The sequence below is a fragment of the Parus major genome, chromosome Z, assembly GCF_001522545.3.
Source record: "Parus major isolate Abel chromosome Z, Parus_major1.1, whole genome shotgun sequence".
Taxonomy (NCBI): Eukaryota; Metazoa; Chordata; class Aves; order Passeriformes; family Paridae; genus Parus; species Parus major.
In genome coordinates, this window is record NC_031799.1 from 72,742,505 (window position 1) to 72,766,750 (window position 24,246).

Below are 24,246 nucleotides of genomic sequence, written 5' to 3' on the forward strand. Positions count from 1 at the left end.
CAGCGCTGCAGCTTTGGGCCCAAAAAGCACAAACAGCCCCGAGCTGAGGAGAGCAAGCTGGGAGGATGGGACTGCATCCCCTGCAGCTGGAATTGCACAATCCACCCCGAGGTGGGGATGGACCAAAGTGATCCAAGGGTGAAACTCCTGAGCCGTCCTGGCTGGAGCCAGGGCCGGGCTCCTGCAGTGCCCAAGGTGATCCTTGGAAGGGCTTTTAATGGATCCTGCTTTATTCCTTTAACCCTGCCCAGCCCCTGCCCCTGGAGCCTCTCCAGGCATCAAACCCAGGCACATCTGATCAATCAACCAAACTACACACATTCAATTAGTGCACCAAAACCAGGCACATTTGGTAAATGCACCAAAACCAAGCACATTTGGCCAGTGGACCAAAATTAGGCACATTTGGTCAATGAACTAAAACCAGGCACATTTGGTCAATGCACCAAACCCAGGCACGTCTGGTCTACACCAGTGGATTTTCTGTGGGACAAAGCTTTGAGAAAAACCCATCTGTTAAGGCATGCAAAATCAAGCACTCGTTGTTGAAACCTCATTTTCAGGTAGTTCTGCTTACCCAGTTTCAGTACACCCATCCTTGAGACCTCACTTTCAGGCAGCTCTGTTTACCCACTTACAGTACAAACTGCAAGAATATTACTTATCTAAGGCATATAATAGCCATTGGAAACTTTGTGGTTTTCTGCTGATTGAATTAAGCTGAATCTGGGCAATTTCAGGGGGATGTCTTCATTCATACCCCTGGGTGGATGAAATGCCTGGATGTTGGACTGCAGTGAACCTACATTTCATCAGTTTTCTGAGCCTGTACGTGGGGAAGGGAATTTTTACTTGCAAGGACAAAAGGTTCTTCAAGTGACTGTACAAACTTAAGTTTGGAAGAAACTGATAATTGAAAATTATATGGAGGGAAATTATTGTGATTGTTCAGTCTGCAGAAGCAAAGCTGCAATATTATCTCTCAGAGCTCACGCCTCCAAATCCTCCCCCAAAACCCATCTTCCTCCATGAAGTCAACTCTAGGCATCAATTTGTTATGAGGTTTGCAAAGCTGAGCTACAAAGTCATGAAATTGCGCTTGCATGAGGCAGGGTGCTGATAAGAATGCATCACAGAGAGAATTCACAGCAGCCACTATATCCTTTCAGCTCAAAGAGAAATAAACACAAGCCTTGGAACAGGAACAACCCATGGACTTGACGTTAATTATTCTGTCAAGGTTAGGCAGCTGTTAACAGAATAGATAGCAAAAAACAAGAGTTTCGCTTCCAAGTTTGCTTCTGCAGGGATGAATCACAGGAAAAAATCAGCGTTAATAAGATGGGAAAGAGAAGTGTGATGTCTGAATGTGTCTGGGCTGTGCTTGAGGACGGGAAGGACTTGCCAGTGATAAGAGGGAGTTTTAGGGAGGAGTGGGAGAAACAAGAGGGGAAAGGCAGAGAGTTTCGAGCCATGACAGATGCAATGGCACCATAAAGGACATTTCAGCACAAGATTACAGCCACAGCTATCTCAGCATGGGATGGCTCACCCTGAGGGGCCTCAGGATGCTGAGGAACAGAAACACAAGGCCTGGCCTCCCCCACCCCACCCAACAGGAATGGGTCACTTCCCACCAAATTTTATCAGTCCTCTGAGCAAAACCGTGTCTGAAGCCAGCTGTTCCAGCTTTTCCAGAGTTATGGAGATGCTCTGGGCTGGAGACTGGATTTCCCATTTTCAGTAAGTCAGTGCAGTCAGTGGTCAATGACATGCTTTGGCCAAAAGGGTTCTTTCTGCCTGAGTACAGAAACAGCCAAATATTGCAGTGTATGCCAAGGACTGATGGCCCTTAACTAAGGGATTACTTAGGTTTGAGCTGCTACCACCTAAAAAAAACCCAGTCTTTCACAGCACAGGTTCTTAATTCACAGCAGGAAGAGGCCATTTCCATCCTGACACATCAAATTGTCTATTTTTTTTAAAAAAAGGGTTAAAATCTCCCATGGCACAAACTAGATTTTACATGTAGATAAATGGATTTCAAAGTGCAAACATGTCACATCAGAGGCTTATCAGAATTTCCCTGACACTAATAATGTAGTCATTATCTTAGCAGTCTGATATCAAAATAATTTCCCAAAAGTCAGCAGTATTGACATAAATGCAGCAAATGCAAAGACATAATAAAGCTTACACTGATTATCTCCCTTCTATTTCCAGGAAGTTGAACTGCAGAAAACTGCTTGTGCCTTGAGTCATCCCAGCTATGAAAAAAGGAATGTAACCTACATAACCAAATTGTTAGTTTTTTATCTTTTCCCTCTTTGTATTCTGTGTGAGGTGCAGGCTGCAGGCACAGCTTTAATCTCTGTCATCTAGGTAATTTTTAAAGTTTAGTCTGCCTTGGGCTTTCTAGAACATTTGTTTAACCACATGAGGCTGACTAACAGACCTAGGTCCTTTGTGAAGGCACTTAAGATTTTATTATTTATCCTGTTCAGGGACTCCTTTGTCCCACAGGAAACAAGCCAGATAATAACAAGGAGCTGAGAAAAACGTGGCCAGAGAGGATTTTCAGGCTATTCTAATCAAGCCTTCCCTGGCCTCTGCTAGGGAAGAAGTGAAGGATTTGAGAGAAGATCTGCTGAAAGGCACATTGGGGAGGCAGAGAGGCTTGAAAATACAAAACTGAGAGGACTGTGTTTACAAAGTTAGATATAATGGCCTGAGCATGAATTATAAACAGCACAATTTCTCTTAAGGCAAAAGGTGCCAAGCACTGACAAAGGGAAAAGTAATTTCTGCACCTACGTGTATCCCAAATAAAAAAAAACAAACCAAAGACAAAAACAAACAAACAAAAAAATACCAGAACTGATGGTTATAAAATGCATGATGTTTTTAGATGGTGGAAAAGAGGATTTTTTTGTTTGGGGCTTGGGGAGTGTTTAGGGATTCTGGAGTTTGTTTTTTGATGAATTTTGATATTGGTGCTTGCTGTTGTTGGCATTTTTGGGGGCTGGTTTAGGGTTTTTTCTTTAGAGGAGAGGTTGATGAGAGGAGGGAAAAAACAAATGGGGAAAGGAAGATTCGAGATGGTAGAAGATGAAAAATGCAAACTAGGCAAGTAAAACTGTGGGGGCAAGTTCATCTCTGCAGAGTTTTGTCCTCAGTGTGATACCCTTACTCAATGAAGAAAGCTGAAAGGGTGACAAAAAGGTAAAAGTGTTCCATATGGGTATAAATTTTTAGTGCCTTTACTGAACCAGTGGACACTAATTACAGGTGGCTGTAAATTTTCTGACCCAGCCCCACTGAGCAGAGTAGGTGCAAGCACTTATTAGGAATGCAATAATTCACATCCATTGTGCACCCAGACACAGATTTCTGTAACCTTATTCCAGCATGTGATGGGAAGACTGAAGCACTGCTCACCCTGTTTGTGGTGTTCTAAAACTCCTCTGGGGTTTATGACAATTTACAGGGGGTTTCAGTGGTGTGTGCAGGGAGTTGCTCTCCCAGCTTCTGTTCTCTGTAACCACAATTGAATGTGTGTAACAACATCCCTAAGCACTGCCTTAAAAAAGGGTTCTCTGTAGGTTTGATGCATAAATAGGGACTGCTTTTTTCAGTAGCTGGTGACAATAGATCCATTGTCTTTAAAGAAATTCCAGAAGAGGCTTAAAGCAAATAGAGTGACACAGGTACCAGAACATAATGAGTCTTAGCTGTGAATTTTATCAGTGACTCTGTCTTCAGCTAATGAGGAAATGCTGGAGGGCACTTAGCCCACACATCTCGAAGAGAAACCCATTCCTCTAGTAAATATCCAAAATAATCCCTTTTCAGCTGATAGACATCATTAAGAGACCATCTGTTTTCAGAAAGTATCTTTTCCCTGAGCCCTTCTCAACTACTTCAACACCAACCAAGCAAGCCCTGGGAACAAAGTGAATTAAATGAGACTGGAGTAATCACAGACATTGAAACAATGAACAAAGAACACAATTCCTGATAGGGTGGTTAAAACCCACCGTTGTTTTGCTTTCAGAACCTGGAAGAAAGCAGCTAGTTGTATTATCCCAAGGAGGCACATTCTGTTACAAACACACGTGCCATTTTTGCACTCGTGTCCAGCTGCAAGCAAGCCAAACCCAAAGCTTAAAACATTCCTTGAAAGCAGGTAGGCACCAGCTAGAGCAGAAAAAGGAGAAGGAAACTCTAGCCAGCCAAGGAAGGAAGAGGAAAATCCACAGAGGTGCTCATCCAGTTCTTATAAATTGAGGTTCAAATTGCAAGTCTCTACCATTTCCTGAGAGTTGTCACAGGGGCTTTTCACAGAGGGATGACAATGGAAAGACTAATGGATCTCCTAGAATAAAACTCATGCCAAGATTTACTGTAGTCTCCTGTCAGTCTTTGGAAAAGTGTTTTGGGGATATTTATGAATTTTAATGGGTTTTGTTAAAATGTCAACAAGCAGAATATGCATCTTTGAAAGGATACAGTTGGTGGGCAAAAGAGGATATTGTCCCTTTTCATCTCACCTGCACCACAAGTCATGCTGCCTTAACTTAAGGCAAACTTTTCAAGGAGCTTTCAGCTGCACTATTTCTAACATCTGACAAATTCAGTTCTCTTCAGGAAGATGTTCCCGCGCTCAGATTGCTGAACTCCTTCCACCTGGCAAGAGGAAGGGCTGTCAGGGAGCCAGTTCCAGCTCCCTGAGTCTCAGGACTGATTTGTCTCAGCCTGGATTAGATCACCCAGAAGGTTCCTTTCACTTCACCACCTGCCAGAGCTCCCTGACATGCAGCTGTGGTCACATCCCCTCCAAATGCTGACACAAGCATGATACCCCTGTCGAAGGTCCCTTAGTCCAGAGCAGTCCCACAGGAGCATTTGGGTGAAATTCTGAGCTCTGCATTTTCCTCTGCACCAATGTAGTGGGTGTAAATGTGGTGACCTCCTACTCTGAGCTTCATTTCCAAGGGCAGTGCATGTTCCCTGCTCCCATTCCCTCCCACAGCATTTTGAATGCTCAGCACTGTGCCTAAGAAATCCCTTCAGCCTGATTTTTTTATTTTTTTTTAAAGCTTTCTAAAATGAATAGTAAATTTGAAATCAAAAATTAAAAAAAAATAAAAAAATAAAGTAATGAAATACAATCTTGGTGTGCTGAGCTCCTCCTTTCCTGTGGCAACTGAGGTGCACATTCTGTCGACCTGGCTAGTCTTTAAATCTAGTGAGGTCAGGACTGATGCCTTGAAATAAAGCCTGCTTGCCAGACAACCATGTCTGAATTGCCAACACAGTTTTATTTTGTCTGGTGGAGTGGAAATTTGGCACTGAAACCTTTTCCCAAGTCCCAAACCACTGCAGGACTTTAAGTGGAGGAAATTTAAATTCCAAAGCTGAGAGAGCACAGCTCTGGTTCTGATTGACAAACTAGGAAATGTTCCCACTAACCACCTAAAATTCACTCTCAGGTTGGTCATAAAAAGCAGCTTAAAGCTACCATGGCACTCAGAGCCACTCACTGCTACAGATTTGCTGGAATGAAGGGGAGGAGGAAGGGAGTGAGAACATTTATTTCTTTTGGTGTGAAAACATTGCCAATTTTAAATTTGGGCGGCAAGATTCAGAAAGCCTTCTCAAGTTACAAGGTTAGCCTGACTGCTGAAAAGGTTAAACAGTAAAAATGCTGGAGCTGATCAGCTCTGAGATTTTTCATCTCTAACAAACAGATCTCTACAGGTTGAGCTGGAGGAGTTTGCAAACCGCTCTTCACTGAAGCTGAGAAACAAACATGAAAATACACAACATTAATTAAACAACTCCAAAGGCTTAGTTCATTCACCTGCGACCAAAATCATTCAGCTGAAGGAAAAGGGAAAAAAAATATCTTCATAAGTTTAGCAAGCACATTGTAATTCACCATTTCTTTAATTTCTTTTTCCCACAGAAATGCCTTTATTAATTTTATTGACAGAACAAATGTTGCTACCCTATTCCTCCTCCCACATATTGAGTAAGCATCTTGCTTAATGTTTCCTGTAAATGTTTCCTGTAAATTCAGTGGGGTTTCTTGCAGACAATCTTCTAACAACTACAGGCGTTGGATATTCAATCTTATTTCAGCTGCCCAGCTTAGAAAGCCTTTTAAAATCACCTTGCAGTGATAATCTTGCACCTACTCTTCCTAAAATAATCCCAGAACAAATAATTTAGAAAACTGTCAGATGAAATTGTCAAAGCCGTGGTCCCCAGTGGATGAATCTGTCTTATTTACTTATTTATATTCCTGCATCTCACTGATGCTTTTTGGATGTGATGGGTTCCGATAAATCTTTCACACCACATGTAATTTTCTAAGAGAAACTCAGCCACAAAGTAGCGCTGCTGCCACTCATTAAGCATCACTAGAGTAATGAGAGAGCCTTGCCATCCCTCATCCCAGCAGTTTGCAAGCCTGCATAAGCAAGGAGGCTTGGAGCCACCTGAAAATTGTTGTTGAAAAGCAGCACCTGAGAGCTGTTGTTTTGACACAACTTTTAGGAATTGCCCCATATATCAGTTTATATTTTGTACATGGCAACACAGCTTCCATTCAGGTTAGTGTGTGGATAGGGCTTGTGCCAAGTGAGAGATGGGAAAAAGCCCTGAACCACAAGTCAGGGAAGTCTAACAAAAATTAGGAGCTCTCCTCATCACCGGTGACTTCCCGCAGATTTTTGTCAGTTTCTTCCACCTTCTCATTTTCAGGAGGCTTTGCCCTGTTACTCCAGAAGGGTTTTGGGCTGGAAATGGGTGTCCAGCAGCACAGGTGAGGGAACACCCCTTACCTTGCTCACAGAGAGCCCCGATGTAGCTGGGCAGGCACAGGCAGGTGAAGGTGTTGAGGCCGTCAATGCACGTGGCTCCGTTCCGGCACGGGTTGGACTGGCACTCATCGATATCTGCAGCAGAAAATAAAAGTGGTTTCATCACCCACCCAGCTCCCAGGAGGGAAATGTTCTGCAGCCTTAGTCAGGCTGCTGACTGGGACCAGTTCAGAGCAGAAGAATGAAGCATTGCAAAAGATCCCAGTGGTCACTGTGTGGTTGAGAAAGAGGAATGCCATGCAGCGTTATCCTGCTGGAAAATCTGACTTGTGTGTGTGTGACCCTGGCAAAACAGAAATTCCCATTAACCACCAAGGACCATGAATATCTTCACAAAACTCAAATATTGGAAATCTTATCATGTAATACTAAACAGACTGCTAATTTCAGTCTGCAGAGCAGCAGGCTCTGGAATCTCATTGGTTTGCATTTCTCATTTCTTTCTTGCCCAGTCTTATCGAGACAAGGACAGAACATCATATCACTCATGGTCTTGCACAGTAAAAAAGTAACATCAGTCCCTGCCTCCTCTAGCTGCTAAAATACCTTGTCTTCACCATTCAAATTGGAGCACAAGTTCATTTTATATAATTAGTTTCAGCACAGGTTGCTTTTGCACAGGTTATAAGCTAGTGTGTCACTTCGTAAAGATCATCTGAAGCTTTCTAATGGATGCTATTCCTCTGAAACAATCAGAGCATAAACTTCAACACAGATTTTGCAAACAACTCCATCCAAAAATGAACTGCTGGTTGTGGTTCATTCATTAAAATATAAGAGAAAAGCTGGACATATCTACAAAGCAACAAACAACCAGGAATAATTGCTGCATCATGTAGAAGGCTTAAAAAATATCAATTTCTATTTTAAAATATGCTCTGGTCCAATTTTATGCTAGGTCTTACTTGTTCCAGTCATTTTATCATACTTTGGCTGGTTTTCTGGAAGGAAAATTGGTTATTCTGAACCACATAGGTGAGTCTCTTGAAATCTACAGTCACAGGAGGTCCAGAGATCTCACAGGCAACTGGAAGAGGTTCCTCAGCTACAATTGTTACCAAAATACTTATTTGCATCCAAGAAGCATATGATTATAATAATATTTTAAATTTCCTGCAAGAATTTTCAAGCTTGTGTTCAGTGTTCATCTTCCCATTCACATTTGAGATCAGTTTATCTTACCAGCCCTTCGAATAACCGTGGGAATCTCTTAGGGCACTATCCCAAATACTAATCTCTGTTTTGTTTTATATGGTGTGGTTTTGAACCCACTGCTGTGAATTCCAGCTCCTGCAGTTGGTTTACAGCTCCCTTGAACCCTGTGTGTGTGCACAAATCTGTGCACTTCATGGGAAGAGGGAAAAGAGGGGAGAAAATGGGGAACTCTACACTTAATTGTCCCGAAGTAAGACCAGGGTGTGGGATTTTTCAGATGTCCATGCAGCCTTCAGCTTGGAAGCACACCAGATTTGATGTGCAAGAGCTTTAAACTGGAGTTTATCAGCACCCAGATGGCACCAGTTTACCTAATTCACACTGCTCCCCGCTGAAACCTGGCAGGCAGGTACAGATGTAGAAGGAACCACGTGGGTAGCAGGTACCACCATTGAGGCAGGGGCTGCTCTTGCACGGATCTTGGCCTGTTAAACAAGTAGAAAAAGGAATTTTACTCCCTAGTTTGAAGGAAATGGTGTATTTTTGATTTTCAGGAGGAAAAATAAAAGTCTTTCTTCATTGCTGCATTGGTGGTGCAGGCTTAACTGTAGTTACAGAAACTCTATTTAACATACTCAACTACTAAAAATAAGACTTATAAAACAGTAAAGCTGGTCTTCAAGCATCACTACTTTCAACTTTAACAACAATATGGAATTTACTACAAACCAGTGTAAATTACTCTTGGAATTATTTTTTTATCACAGCAATTTGTACTATATTTGGCAGTCATGATACTCTGTTGAGGATTTAGTTTGCATGACATGGCAATTAATTATAGCTGAAAACAGTTAAACATATGCAAAATGAATGGAAAATGCTTTTTTCTTGAACAGGGTTAGTTTATGCAGAATGACAGGGTACACAGAACATACTGACTGGCTGCTTATATTTAATCAATCAATGCCCACAGAATCTTATTTCTTTTCTCACATGTGTGTTTCCCACCTGCCTTTCTTAAAAATGCATTTCAAGAATACAAACAAAGGCACTGAATACATTTGTAACTGGACTGAACATTAAGATAAAAACTTACCTGCTGGGAAATCCTCAGTTGTTAATGGAGTTAGCATTTAAACACCATTTCCTTGAAGAACTTTATGCCTTCCAGTGATGTTTATTTCCACTGAGTTTAGATACCTGGATATTTGCATTTGCTTTCATGCCTAGGAGCACTCACTCACACAAACAAGTCCACACTAAACCATTTCTAAGAGTTAGTTTCTCACAGTGAGAGGGAAATCCTGAAGACAGTCCTTCTGATATGCAGAAATAAAGCCCTGGCTTTGAAAACTTAGAAAATGGACAAGAGAAAAATGATAAATTCTGTAAATCAGAAGCATGAGAAAAACTAAGATTTTTTGGTTGTGTTTTCCCAAAACAATCTGACTACAATTTATCACACACAAAAAAAAAATTAAAAAAAAAAAATCTATTTTACTCTTGCAAGTTAGATTCAAAGTCTTCTTACAGTACCAAGTTCCCTGTCTAGGCAGGGAAATGCAGAAGGTCCATCTGAAAACCTCCAGAAGAATATCCTACGTACATAAGTTTAGGACTGTAATGAAGTAATTAAGGATTTCACCCTGGAGGTTTTGGAAAGGATCTGATCCCATCTATTCAACAGGGCACTTGTTTTTGGACTGCTTCACTGAAAGTCACAAATGAAGGGCTCCATTTAAGCACCTTAATGGTGGTTTCTGTGTGTTTGCTGTCTGTCCTTCTACAGCCTGGATATTTCCACTGTAAACATTTTCAAATTGTCAGCTACCTGGATTATTTGAGGAAAAAGAATAGTAAACCTATAAAATCAGACAAGTCCAGTTCTTTCCTTGGCTGTATCTAGACAAAATATGAATTGAAGTGACGCTGCTGGTATCACCCATGTACTTGATGAAATGGTGCCCAACACTATAATGGGAAACAAAATACTGTGGCAAATGTTGTCTAAACAAAAAGCTCTGTAATTTTTAAGAAACTACACCGTATCAACCACTTAAAGCTACAGACAGGCTGAAAACAAGGTCTTGGTTTTCTCTTGTGTGGAAAGCTATCTTGTACGTCAAGAGAATTTAATTTTTATAAAAATGAACTAAAATGCACTAAAATGTGAGCTGTTGCTTTCTAAGCCAGCTGCAAGATGATAAAAACAACCCTTTCATGAAAACCAATTGTGAAAGAACTATCACCACACTCACAAGAAAAGCCATCAGCAAAAATCATCTGTTGGAAACTGGCAAGTGAAATCAGCTGATTTCCCTACCACAACCAATGCCACCTTCCTGTCTTTTAGAACTGGCTGGTTACCTCCAGTCTGATCCAGAGCTCCACGATGCAAACACCAATGGAAAGCCACTGGGCTTGGGATATTTTGGCACCCCCATCCTCCTCCACTTTGTAGGGCTCACAACCAGGCTGATTTCTCGGCTGGAGGGTGACGAGGTCCGTTGTCATTTCACACAGAGCTCAGATTGTCACACCTCTTACCAGAGCCCAGGCAACACCTTCACAAGTACCACAGCACACAAAACACGACAGGGACCATATTTGGGAAGTTACCTGGAATTTGCACTGCTGTGCCTTCAACTGAACCCACACTGGTGCCAATCACAAAATCTGATCCGTTCGTGACTTCCGGAAGGGAAAATGACGAAGTTACGACTTCCACAGTGTTTGGCTCCTCAGAGCTCAGTGTTGATGGCTCATTTTGGTAGGGGCTGTTTCCAGGGGCAATGCTGTTTGTTGCAATGTTAGAAGAGATGGTTGTGATCTCCCCCTGACCAAACAAAGCTGACTGTGTTTCTGTGCCTCCATCCAAAAGCTGGGAAGGTGAGGTTAGCATTGTAACTGCTTCCTGGCCAGGTTTAAATCCTTCACTTTCGATGCTGTTGGGTGAGTCTGAAACAGTTGTGGACAAGAGCCAGGGGTTCTGTCTCTCAGTATTCCTGTCTTCCTCTTGGTGGGGATTACTGACTCTCCCTGAGGAAGCTTCGACTTTTGTCGTGCTGACTTTTGGAACATCTGTGCTCGCTCCTTCTCCAAAATTCAGAAACGCAGTAGGCAAGACATGTATCGATGGAGAATCTCCAGAAACAGCAGCTTCTTCCTCACCTGCTAAATCAGTTACAGGGGTTTCTGTCTCCTCTATCCCAACTGTTAGAAGCCTACCAAAGTGAGGAGTGCTTTCCGTGCTTGTGCTGTCTGAAACAGGCTCGGGAGAAAGCTCCAGCAGAGAGGACTCTGTTGTGTCAAGAAGGTCAGTAGTGGCTGGTTTGTATGTTGCTGTAATATCAGAACTGACCTCTTTGAAGATCCCTCCTGAAGAATGATTGGACTGATGTGAATCCTGTGATGATGATGATGATGATGATGATGATGATGATGATGATGATGATGATGATGATGACGATGATGATGATGTGCTCGTAATGATTACCTCAGGGTACTCAGAGACTCTGTTTACTAAATGAACAGTTACCGAGGATTTAGGAGTTTGAGGAACAGAATAAAAACTCACTGGATCTGTTTCCTCATACTCTGCTGATGCTGATTTTGTGTTTGTGTACACCGTGGGACGATTCCCTGCGCTCTTGGTAGGTGACACAGTTGTCAGCTGGGATGTGGGCTGTGTGCTGACAGCACTTAACTCAAGCTTGCCAGTTGTCAAAGCCTTTTCTGGCTCAGCAGTTACAACCGCTGCAAGAGAAGGAAACACAGGCTGATTATCAGCCAGTTCTTCTTGGCCCATCCCAGAAAAGCCAGAGATTGTTTCACTTTGATCTGCTATTACTTGATTGTTTGCTGAAGTACTTGGCTCATAGGTGTCTTCTGTGGGGCTGGTTACAACAGGTTTAGACTCATGAGGCACCTGAGGGCTTGCCAGAGATGGCACTGTAGGGAGGAAAATGCCCAGTTCAGAGAGTTCAGTGGTGGTGAGAGTTTCTGTTGCAAAATTCATGTCATTCCCAGAACCCAGCTCCATGTCATCTGAGGTTGGTCTGTGCCCAGAAGTCACTAACTCTCTACTTGGTGGACTGGAAGTAGTCAGAGGAAGATTATCACCAGATCCAAGTGTTGTTTCTTTGGCTATGGAAAACTTGGGAGTGGAATAATATTTCTCCCCTTCAGCTGTCATGCTATCATCGTAGCCATATGTTGACTCTGTAACAGGGTTTGGCATCGTCTGCACACTTATTATATCCTCAGGCATTGATTTTGAGTGATCCATGTCTATAATAGTTGTTTCTTCTGGTGGGGTTTGCAGTCGCTCTTCAATCAGGGTGATATCACCATAAACAGAAACATTCAATATAACACTTCTTCTGTCATCAATCATGGGAATAATTTTTTCATATAAACCAGTGTCACTTGTTAGTTCTTCTGAAGAAGCTGTCTTTGGATGAACAGCAGATGGATTTGCCACAACCTCTGTTTCTTCTGTAAAAAGGGAGGCTGGTCCTGTGATTGCAGTCTGTGATCCATCTCTCGGTGCCTCTGTGGTTATAACTTTGGAATAAACATGTCCAGGAACACTGGATGAGACATTTAGTTCTACTTTGGACACAGTGGGTATTGAGAAATGAGTAAACATATCAGGGGAAGATGAATCTGAAACACCAACCCAGCCAGATCCTTCCCCAGAACTCTCAGGTAATACTCTGCCTGGTGTTTTTACTGTTGATGCTACAAGAGATTCCTCTGTTTCAGGACTGGGAGTTCCACTCAGTATAACAGATACAGGAGTTGTGCCACCTTTCACCAGAAAATACGAATTTTCCTCTTGAGAAATAGCTTTAGAAGTGGGTGTTGTCTTATCTGTTTCATTTTCTCCTCTCCTATAGTCCGTTTCCTTTTCCTGGGGTTCTTCATTTGCAACAAAATAATGTGTGGTGTCTTCAATCTCTTTAGAGATGAAGCTCTTGGAGCTGTCTTCTGCTAAAGCTGGGGAACTGGGGAACGTGGAGGTGGGGAATGGGTCTCCAGTTTCTGGCAGCAGCTCAGCTACAGCACTTGTGACTTCTTCATTAACTTCAACATTTGCTGGAGTGCTTCCTCTTTCAAAGTCTTGTGTCATTTCAGTGGAAGGTTCAGGTTGTGTATTTGCAGGGTGAGAAGTCTGAGGACCTGAGGTACTCTTGATTTCCTTGACAATAAATGGCACTACAGAAGGATGAACAGCAAGGTCGTCTCCCGACCCCTGTCCTGAAAACAGTGGATCACCAATGAGCTCGTTACTTGGCAGTTTCTCTTCCTTAGGTGTCAGGAATGTTCTGGGAATATCTCTTGTAGGGAAAATGTTTTGCACCAGCTCCTCCTCTTGCTCTGTAACTGGAGAGCTTATGTATTTCCTGTCAACTGTCACAGGCTCAGTTACTCTGTCATCACTAAATGGCAAAAGTATTTTTTGAGCAGGTTCGGTTTCTAATTCCTTTTCTTCCAGATATGGACTGAGAGTTGGAACATTTAAAAATCCCAGATGCTCATGGCTAGTCTGTGTACCTTTAAAGAATGGGTCTGTTGTTGTTTCTTCAGAAGATTCCGTAGCTTTTGGTGAAATTTCACTTGGCCTCTCTTCCCCAGAGTGGATCTCTTCCATCAAAGGAATCTTTGTAGAAAAAGTTCTCACTGTCAGCTCATCAACAGTTTTCTCTTCAGTTCCCATGTCCTCTGCAGTTCCCATGGAGGTTACCTCATGTTCAGAACTCGTGACCTGCTCATCAGGATCTGTAGTGAAGGCAAGCTCCAGAGATGATGTGGTGACAGCTTGTCTGTCATCCTCTTCCCATGTTTCTGGGCTCCCACTAGGGGCAACTGCTGTTTTTGCAAACAATCCAGTGGATGTGTCTGGTTCTCCAGATCCCTGGTCAGTGATTGGGAAATGACCTCCAGATATTTCTTCCATAGGCCCATTAGACATAAGTTTTGTGGTGCTGCTGTCATCTTTGAATTCTTCTCCAGAGCCATGCTCAATCAGGAAAATCTTGCCCAACGAGACTGTTGAAGAGCCAACTTTTGCATCTTTGCTTTCTGTAGGTTCAGCTACTGCTTTTATACTGCCAGTACCATGTGTCACCACATCCTCACGAGGGCTGTTACTGACCACTGATCCTGGAGATGATGTGGCCTCTTCACCCATTTCTGAATCTCCAGTTTCAATTCCTGGTGCAGTGTGAGATGTTATCTCTTTTATAGAGCCAGATTTTATGTCAGAAGGAGCTGTGTAGGTTGGATTTGTTTCCACATTTGGTTCTCCTGGTTTTTTTGTACTAAACACATCCAGAGACATCTGACCTTCTACTCCAGACCCCTCTGTGAAGCTCTCCGACCCTGTACTCAAAACTGTAACCGCAGATTCATCTGCTCTCGCATGTTTTTCATATTCTGTTGTCACATCCTTCGGTGGAGCATCATCTGTGCTGTAAACTGTTCCTTCAGACCTTTCTGTTTGTGTTTCAGTGACAGGCCTCAGTGGAACCGAAGTCAAAGTAGGAGACTCAACGATAAAATCTATGTCTCCAGAACCTGGATCAATAAACGGGGAGCCAATACTTACCACTTTGCTTGTGGGACCCCCTGAAAATATGTCTGCTGGCTCTTCTGCTGATCCTTCAATTACAAAAACCTTCTTCTCTCTCAAGAGAGGAATGGTGGTGACCTTTTTGATTTCAGAACTTATGGTACCTGGTACTGTTTTTCTGAGTGGCTCTGGACTCACAGTTCTGACTTCACTCGTAGTGCTCCCAAGTTCATTCAAATCCAAATTTTCCTCTGCAGCAGTAGCTGAATTTTGGTGACCTGAATAAACAGTGGTGTGCATTGCTTTTTCATCATCAATACTCTTTTCAGTCACAAGAGAACTGACAAACACTTTTTCCGTAACAATCTCAGACACAGAGTTGGTGGCAGCAGTTACTTCAGGACTTTGATCAAAAGCAGAATAAGGAGTACTTATAGCTCTGGGCAAAGCAGAGGTGATTCCTGAATCAGTTACAGAAAATTCTGTCAGCAGTGCTGTGTTGGAGCCCAAAGAAATGTCTTGCACTGGAAGTGTTTCTGTTACTGCTATTTCCTCAGTCGCAGCTGAAATTACAGTGATGCTATCTTTCACATCTCCAGAGCCTTCCAGAACCATAAAAGAAGCAGCACTCATCTCGGGCTTTGCTGTATGACTTGTTTCCAGAATATTTTCAACAGGGGAATTTGCATTAAGTTTAACAGTGGTTTTGTAATGGTCTCCCGGAGCAGGGGTTGCCTCTTCTGGGATAAGGTCAGTTACACCTTTGTCTACTGTAGCAGGAATAAAAACTGCCTCCAGAGAAGCAGTTGTAGCAGAACTTTCCACAGTAAATGCATCAGGAGAAGATGTTATGCCAGGATTTTTTTCATCCTCTTCCTTTCTTGATCCTGTCACAACCTCTAAGAATGAAGTGGACAGATCAGATTCAGTGGAGCCATCTCCAGAGGATTCACTAGAAATCAAAAGCAGGTTTTTGCTGTCTTTAGTAGAGTTTTCCTCAGTTCCCTGACATGTTGTGGTCGCTCTACGGTTTTGCCCTTGTGAAGAAGTGGTGGCTATTGATTTATCTGTTGTAACAACTTCAGACTCCCCACTATAGACAGGTTCTAACATTGCAGCCCCTGAAGTTGGTTGTGTCACCTCAAATGCCCCTATTACCTCTCCAGCTTTGCTTGGTTGCATGGTACCAGAAGCTTCAGGTTCATTTATTATAAATGTGTTTGTCTCATTGATTTGAGAAAAGGTAACGTTTTTGGAATGTGCAACGCTTTCGATTTGGTCACTCCTGGCCTCCTCAGCTTTTGTGCTCTTAGGTGCACTCGTGACTTGTTGCTTCCCATTGATGAACTGCAAAGCTGGGGGAGTTGTAACATCAGTAGTATTTTCACAGTCTTCATCTTCTTCAAACTCTGCATAGTTTGGAAAGAAAGGATCCAATATTATATATTCAGACGAATCCTGCACAGAGTCTGAAGTACAGGGTTCAGTCTGAGCTGAGTCTGCATCAATGTGGGTTTCATCTATTGCATGAGGAAGCATGTGGCGATTGAACAGATCCAAAAATTCATTCACCGGGTGATCTGCAAGAAAAAAAGAGCTTTTCATAATCCCTAAGTGACATAATCCCTAAGGCACATGAAGCACAAGCAATCCATCGGAGAAAAAAATAAACCAAAAGCTAACAAAAATACAAAATTCAACAATTTGTTGTAAATTCAGTGTGTTTCTCTTTGTTGATTGATGCATGCCCTTGGCCCCAAACCTATGCCTGAGCTACCTTCTCCTACATTTTCAGCAAATAGGAGTAACGGACAAGATGAAAATCATTTTTCAGACCAACCTGCTGCAACTGCTTCCACAGATTTAGACACTAATTAACCTCCACCAATAATTGAACCTAGACAAAGCTAAGCAAGGCGAAGTCTAAAACAAAATAAGACATGAAATAACTCCCTCTGCATCCCCATTTTCCTTTAGTATAGAGTAATTCAAATTACTAGGAACACCACAGCACCGACATCAATCACTCTTCACTAGACTTGGACCCTAAGTCAGTGAATAAAGTCTTGCTTTACAAAGCTGTTGCTATTTGGAATTTTAAAGCATTATGCAGCAAATAAGAAAAAATATCACAGATTCAAAGGTCGGCTCTCACTCAGAAGGGATCATGACTGAAGTCCAGTAATTTTCTTCTGTTGACCACTCACTCTGAATTATTTACACACTCCCACAGGTTGAAAACCTCTCAGTTTTCCCCTAGGTAGCCCGGCAGATAAAGAGGAGGAAAGAAGATCTAAGAAGGCAAGATTTTAGCTCCAGAAAGCCTCATGAATTCCTCCAAGATTTATGGTCCCAGATTCCATAGACACTTTTTAAACTTGTCCTTTCAGCACAAACATTACTTCAAACCTTCTGTTCCAGACAATGGAAGCTATCCTAATTAAAATTAAATTAAATTAAAAAAAAAAAAATTGGAAAAGGATACAACAGACTGAGCAAAAAGCCCCATATTTCAAGCTTGGCCAACTGACATGAAATTGGAAACCTTGTGCTGAAATACTATTCGTGAGTGCTTCTTTCTTCTGGATCTATGTTTATAACAAGTTTGGCCAGAGAGGATTACTTTCTTGCTGGTACAAACTGGTATGGCCAATGGAGTTTTGCCCAAATCTGCCAGGACAGGATCTGACCCAATTAAGAGGACTCCTCCTTAAAGCACTGTCAGCAACCTGAAAAAATTGCTTCCTGAAAAATATCTGCAGTATGTGACACAGCTCAATTTATAAATCAAATCTTCCTCACTAAAACTATCTGAAAGTGATAAAACAAGGAGAACCTGAGGTGAAGCACTTCATCAATTTGAAGCAATTCCCCTACCTATGAAGCTCATTTAACCTCTGTGACCACTGAGTCCTCAGAGTCATCAGGTGATCATTCTGGAGAAGAATGCTTTCAATCAAATTAAACTGACACAGAGCACTACGAAAGGTTTGTGATTCTTTGGGCTGGCTTGTGTGTGCAAATTGACTTCAATTTGGTTTTGAAAAGGTCACTGCAACTCCATTGAGAATTAATGTTCTAACATCTCACGCTGTGTTTACAGCTAAACTCATGAAGTATTACTGGATCTCAGCTTTGCTAAAGCTCCAGCTGAAGAATGCAGAGAATAAATCACCTTCAGCGTTGTTTATTTCAAATACAATGTCAAGTTTGTACAGCACTAAGCTCAGAGCTCCCTGTGCAACAAAAAAAAGGGTTTTTTTTAACTTTGTGCCTGTTTGGCTGTTGTACATTGCCTAGAGAAGCCTGGTGTTAACCCTGTGCTATGACAGCTCTATTATATGGCTACAGAACTGAGATTTCTTCTCTCTCCCTCACGTGTGTTTGTTGGGAGTTATTTTATGCAATGCTTGCAAAGAATGAATACTTCTAATTAAATCAGAAATATTTACAAAGGTTGCCCAATGCTGCAGGAGAATAAATTTTCTGCAGCCATTTATTTAAGATTTCCCAGATTTCCCTTTCAAATTTTGTGAAAAGCAGGAATGTGTTAATCTCTCCAAGACTGACAGTATGACATTGAGGAGCATGTCTAATACACATCCTTTCAGAATCCATGAATTTCAGCAAAAGGCCACCCTGGACATACAGAGCAACCACGTCTTCATAAAGGCAGAAGTTTCAATTGAGACAGAATTTCACACCTCCCTTTCAAATCTGTGCATGCAAAAACCCATGGGAATTCAGTCAGTGAGAGAGGAATGGCAAGATGAAGATAAGGAGCTCTGAGAGTTTCTGATTTTAGGTAAATTCACTATAAAATAACTGCACCCACACACAGAACCAGAGAACTACACACAGAAATTTGAACGGCCAGGCAAGATGCCTTGTGCTGTGTGAAGGAGGGACGTGCATGAACAACCCGGTGTATAGACTGGTGTGCCATAAAAATCAATTATGATTTCACACACAGCAATTAGGACTGTGAAAGAAAGAGTGCAGCTTTTCACAGAAATTATACACTAAAAAAAAACATAAATAAAAAATTATAAAGCCTGGATGGGACTGGATGGGCTGTAGTTTATAGGAGGGCACCATGACTAACAAGTTCTAACCAACAGTGCAATATTTTTGCAGGAGTGCACACCTGGGAGTCCCTCAAATTAGTAGCTCATGCTAAGTCATTTATGGTAGACAATAAATGTAGTGAACATCATCTGTTCCAAATTCACCTAGAAGAAAAATACAAATTCTTACACATGCAGAGATCTCTATCAGACCCTACTTTTACTTTGTTAGCTTTTTCAAGATCTCACATGCCACAGCAATCCACATAAAAGAACCTCAGCAAAAGGTATGATATTCTGATAATATACTTTCAAGGGGCTCTTTCATTAAAAAATAAGTATCTTTGGGTTTTGATGGTTTTTTGGGGTTTTTTTCTTTTTTTCTTTAATGTTTTGTTTTTTCCAAAGAAAAAGTAAAAGTTTTTCAGGAGATAGTAAAGAATGCAATTGATGTTTTTATTTTTTTTTTATTAGAAATTATTTTCCTTCCTACAGGTTTGATTATTCAGTGTTAGCATTCAGGTTTTTCAGGGTTAAGAGCTATGAAAAATGCTCTTAAACTCCTGAGATGGCAAATAATCTACATAATGACGTGGCTCATACATCCGTGTCAACTGGGTATAAAACACTGGGATGAAAACCTACCATAAAGTATGAATAAATAAAAAAAGGTCTTTATCTGTTGAAGTGGCTTGTTAGACCCTGAGGGCAGAAACACAGACACTTGAATTAAACTGTCCAGGTGCCACTGACTTATGCTGCCCCTGTTTATTTCACACCCATTCCTGCTGCAGGTAAACAATACAGACCGAATATTACTGAAAAAGAGATGAAACCAGGACTTTAAAGGGAAGGAGTTTGGCTATCAAATCTGCTTATCAACAGCTCATGGGAAACAAGCCAAAAAGAGCCCTTTTTCAAAGAGGTGCTTTGTTATTCTGGCTCCAGGAGGAGGAAAGTGAAAACAAGTAGCTAGGAAGGAGCAAAGCCAAGTTTTGTCAGCTCAGAGTGCCAACCCAAACAAGTCCTGGGAGAGATTTATCAGCAAAGCCTCTCTTGAAGGGAAGTGATGAGGTATGCACTGAAATGGAGATGGAAAGGACAGGTATATCCAGCCTACAGTGTTTCTTAATCCATTTAATACATCTAGATATTCTAAATGACCTGCAAGGAACAAGCAAATATCTCAGAAGCAGTTCTTATACATAAGAAATAGAAATCCCTCTGGCTACAGGGTGATTTCAGCCTGCTACTGCACTTAACCACGGAGCCACAGACCAAGGTGTCATTAATTCCCATTACAACCCTTCCAATGCATCACAGCTGGCTCCAAACCCATGTCAGTTTTTCAGTGGATCAAACAGGAAAGTTGGTGCTTCCCTGTTTCTGCTGCACGAGATAACGTTTGCACACATCCAAAAATGTGTAAAGTGCAGCAATATTTCTTTTATTCAGAAGACTTTTAATATTCTACAAAGGGCTTTTCCAACACCATCTCTGAGGGGGCAGGCAGTAAAAGGCATTTTCTCTCTCAAAATCCATTAGATAAGCATCTGAAGAAGAATTAACAGGGAATGAAATAGAAAGAATATTATGATGTTTTCCAAACTTCCGAAACACAAACTATTTCATTCAGAAGACCTATGGTTTTGTGAAGTCCCTTTCAACTCTTAACATCTAATCTGGCATCTTGCAGATAATAGAATTTCACACTCCTGCAATTTGTCCACTTATTTCTTCAGAGCCACATGTTGAGTTATTTGTGAGCAGTAGTACATCTCAATCTTTTGTAGAAGGACTAGAGATCTGACAAAGCCATGAAATTCACATAAAATGTTCTGTGGACTTTACATCAGACCACATACTTTGACTAGAATACAGGTAAATTGGAAACAAAAAAGGAGATTTTTAGATAGCAGACTAAAACCATTTTGGACTCAGTTTTGAAAGTATTTCATTGTATAATGTGACACTAACACAAAATCCTTAATGTTCACCATCAAGAACTCACAACCATGAGAGTTTTGCGTGAAAAATCAAAAGAGTTTGTATTAGTCAAATGATTTCCTGCACTTGACAATCAGAATTTTTGAGGGTTGGCTTCAATAGAGTTATATCAATATCCAAATATTAGTTACTGCTGGAGCCGGCCCAGAGGAGGCTCCAGGATGAGCAGAGGGACGGAGCAGCTCTGCTGCCAGGAAAGGCTGCCACAGCTGCCATTGCTCAGCCCGGACAGGAGAAGCTTTGGCCTCAGCTCCCTGTGGCCTCGCAGGGCCCGAAGGAGCCGCAGGAAAGGTGGAGAGAGACAATTGCCAAGGGCTGCAGGGCCAGGAGGCAGGGAATGGCTGCCAGTGGCAGAGGGCAGGGCTGGATGGGATCTTGGGCAGGGATTGTTCCCTGGCAGGGTGGGCAGGCCCTGGCACAGGGTGCCCAGAGCAGCTGGGGCTGCCCCTGGATCCCTGGCAGTGCCCAAGGCCAGGCTGGACATTGGGGCTGGCAGCTCCTGGGACACTGGGAGATGGCCCTGCCGTGGCTGGGGTGGGAATGGGGGGGATTAAAGGTCAGTCCCAACCCAACCCACTCCATTTTCTATGGTTCTATGAAGACGTCAATAAAACACATGTGTGGATGTAAATGTTTTTAACAAGGTGTCTCAAAACCCCTGCACATTTTTGAGATGCTCATGGTGGGATCACGAAGGTTGTGATCCCATTCCAGAGAGAGCCTATGGACAGCTAAAATCCAGACTCTGCTTCACCTGGAAGACAACGGGGAGTCCTCAAAGCAGAAGAGAGGGGAGATGGTTCAAACCCTGAGAAAGACCAGTGAAGCCTCACACCCAGCCTTGGGAGAGGATCTAGGATGAGGAAAGACTTCACCACCTTTATTTATGTCAGGCACTGCTGACTCCCCTGAACCTCAGCTCTGCCAGGAACCTGATCTGCAGTCTGAGTGGATTCAAGCAGCTTTATGACCGTGGCGTGCTGAAACTCTTACAGCAAGAAAAAAAAAATCCAAAACCTCAACCAATTCCACAGGAATGTGTCAGTTTCATTGAATATATTCTGTTTTAAAAGCATAGAGAGGAAGTAAAAAGGGGATTGGAAAAGCTGTCCCAAATACAAAAAAAAAAAAGAGAAATCAAAACCTTTCTATTAAGTAGGGTGTTCATTCCCCTTAAGATATTACATTCAAATTGGAACAAAACCATTCAATTTTACAGAAATAAATCAATCTGATAACATCTTTTGGGCTGTTTTGTTTCACAGAAGAGGTTTGGGTTTTTTTTAATGTATATTGCTCTTTTCATTTAATTTCAGAAAGAAAAAATAGAGATTTTGAAATACAGATATTTCCTGCTGAACCAAAATTACAAGTGTCAGGCTTTGGAATATGCAATTCCTCTAACTTGTGCCATCTTGTAGTATCATTATCCCACCTAAGCATGGTCAAAGTGCAACAGTGCTCCAGGCATATTCCTTCTCCTCTTCAGGAAAAAGTAGGAATACTGCCAAGGAGCTAGTCTAAGGCATTAAACAAACTGGCTACTATTATGCACAGCTAAGTCAAAAGATTTTTTAAAAAAACAACAAAAACTCCAGAAATAATTAAATTTTTGATGCTTTTAATCCTTCTACCTCATATCAACATGACTAGTACACATGATGAGGTCTAGTAAAATCCAGCTCTTGATTACTGTTCACTCTAAATAAACAAAAGGTTTTATTTAGTTCACTTTAAAATGTTTCCCAGCTGGACGTATATATTCCTAAAATTTTGTTAACTTTGGCTCCCTTTACAAATCCTTAAGGATGTAGGACAGGTTTCAATAATTTGAGGTTTGAATTATTTTGGTGGGTTTTTTTTACCTTCTAAATTTTATCAAAATTTATGTTTTGTTATCGCTCTGAGAGTCAAAAGAGATTATTACATTACACACATACATATAAATTTACCTTGCATAAAAGTCTCAATGACTCAAGCAAACTTCTGGAAGAAAGTAATTTTAAGGAGTGACTTTTGCACAGCTGGCTGGGTAGGAGTTGAAAGTAATTCAAGGTGGGTGGTCAGTCTTGCCTACTAAAATTCACTTATTCAGTCTGTCTACTTTACCATATTTGGGTGTTTTCAGGCAAAATCCATGAGTATCCATTTCTGGCACGTTCCTGCCCTGCAGCCTTTTTGCAGCCATGCCAAGACCCCAGGCTGGAGCTGCTGGCCACAGCCAGAGGCACCTGTGGCAAGTGGATGTCACTTAGGTGGTCATCTGTTCTGCACAGGGCTCACTCACCCCTGCCAAACTCCAGCAGACAGGATGATGCAGAAACCATGTCAGAAAGAAAGGAACTCTTTTATTATAAAAGCATATCATGGAACCCTCTGGCAATCCCCAGCGTTTCCTTTGTTCGTCTCCCCCACCCGACAATAAAAACTGTTAAAAAGAAGCAGACTGAGTGAAATGTCAAGTTGTTAAAAATGGCAGCTTTGCCATGGCAAGGCTGAGCCCCAGCACGGGCAGGATACAGCTCCCTGGGTAATGCCTGGATATTTGTCATGCAGTCATTCCCACTTCCTTTCTGCTCCAATGTGTCACTAACAAAACACAACTCCAGCCCCTCGTGCCTCCTCCTGAGCAGTCCTGGGTGTGAGCATCCTTCCAATGACAACATTTCACTCCCTGCCTTCAGACAAGACAATTCTAAAGCTCTGCAGGGCTAAACAACCCCAGCCCAAACAACTGCCGCACAATAAATCATTTTTCTCCAGATGGAACCCAAAACAAAGCAAGGAGTCAGACTATCTGCCTTAGCTGGTGTGTCAGGGTGTGTGTAGAGGGGAAGTCCAGCTCTGGAGGAAAAGCTGGTTGGGAAAGAGCAGCTGCACACCAGAATGACTTCATCCATTATTTCATGATATTCCACGGCTGAGGTGGAAACACTGAGGTATCAGTGAATTTTGGGCTTCCTTGTCCCACTTCACCACCATCCCTTTGTTACATTTACATCCTGCTCAATGGGAGAACCTCAAATATGATGCAGCTGGCACAAGAAAGAACCAAACAAGAACCAGTTCTGGCCCTGCCAACAGGGAGACAGAGTGTGCCCTCCAAGAAGAATGAAAAAACTGACACACCCCAACATAAATAAGGATAAAAGTCAGAATACTACACTTAGAATCTCAAAGCATGTGTCTGCTCCTGTGGCTGCTCAGGGCCTCTTCCTTTTTCAGTAATGCCAAACCAGTTGGCTTTAGGAAAGAAAAACTTAGAGTATAATCCTTAATGTGGCAGTTTGATAAAAAAATTTAGGAGTAATAAAGGTTGGTTTATACACTAGGCAGGCACTAAAGTTTACTTTCTTGATCTGTCTCACGAGACAAATGTTATGTGGCAAAAATAAAGGGAGAAAATATTTTGCAGTTCAATCTCTAAAACAGACAGCAGCGTTTGTATATGTGGATGTATGTTTGTGATGGAAAAAGAGGAATGCAGGAGGAAAAGGAGACAGAAATTGAGGGAGAAAAGGAGGAAGTGGCGGAAGGAAGTGGCGGAAGGAAG

General features: G+C 42.0%; 1 protein-coding gene across 2 annotated transcripts in view; it reads right to left on the minus strand.

Moving 5' to 3' along the window:
- The window catches only part of VCAN (versican), an 89,976-nt gene that overhangs the window by 17,451 nt on the left and 48,279 nt on the right, over nt 1–24,246 (minus strand). For both annotated transcript variants that reach the window (XM_015615090.2, XM_015615089.2), the window contains 3 exons: nt 10,662–16,199; nt 8,414–8,527; nt 6,849–6,962 (listed from right to left, as the gene is read on the minus strand). In XM_015615090.2, coding sequence (XP_015470576.1) covers nt 6,849–6,962; nt 8,414–8,527; nt 10,662–16,199 — 5,766 coding nt within the window. The remainder of the gene's footprint in view (nt 1–6,848; nt 6,963–8,413; nt 8,528–10,661; nt 16,200–24,246) is intronic.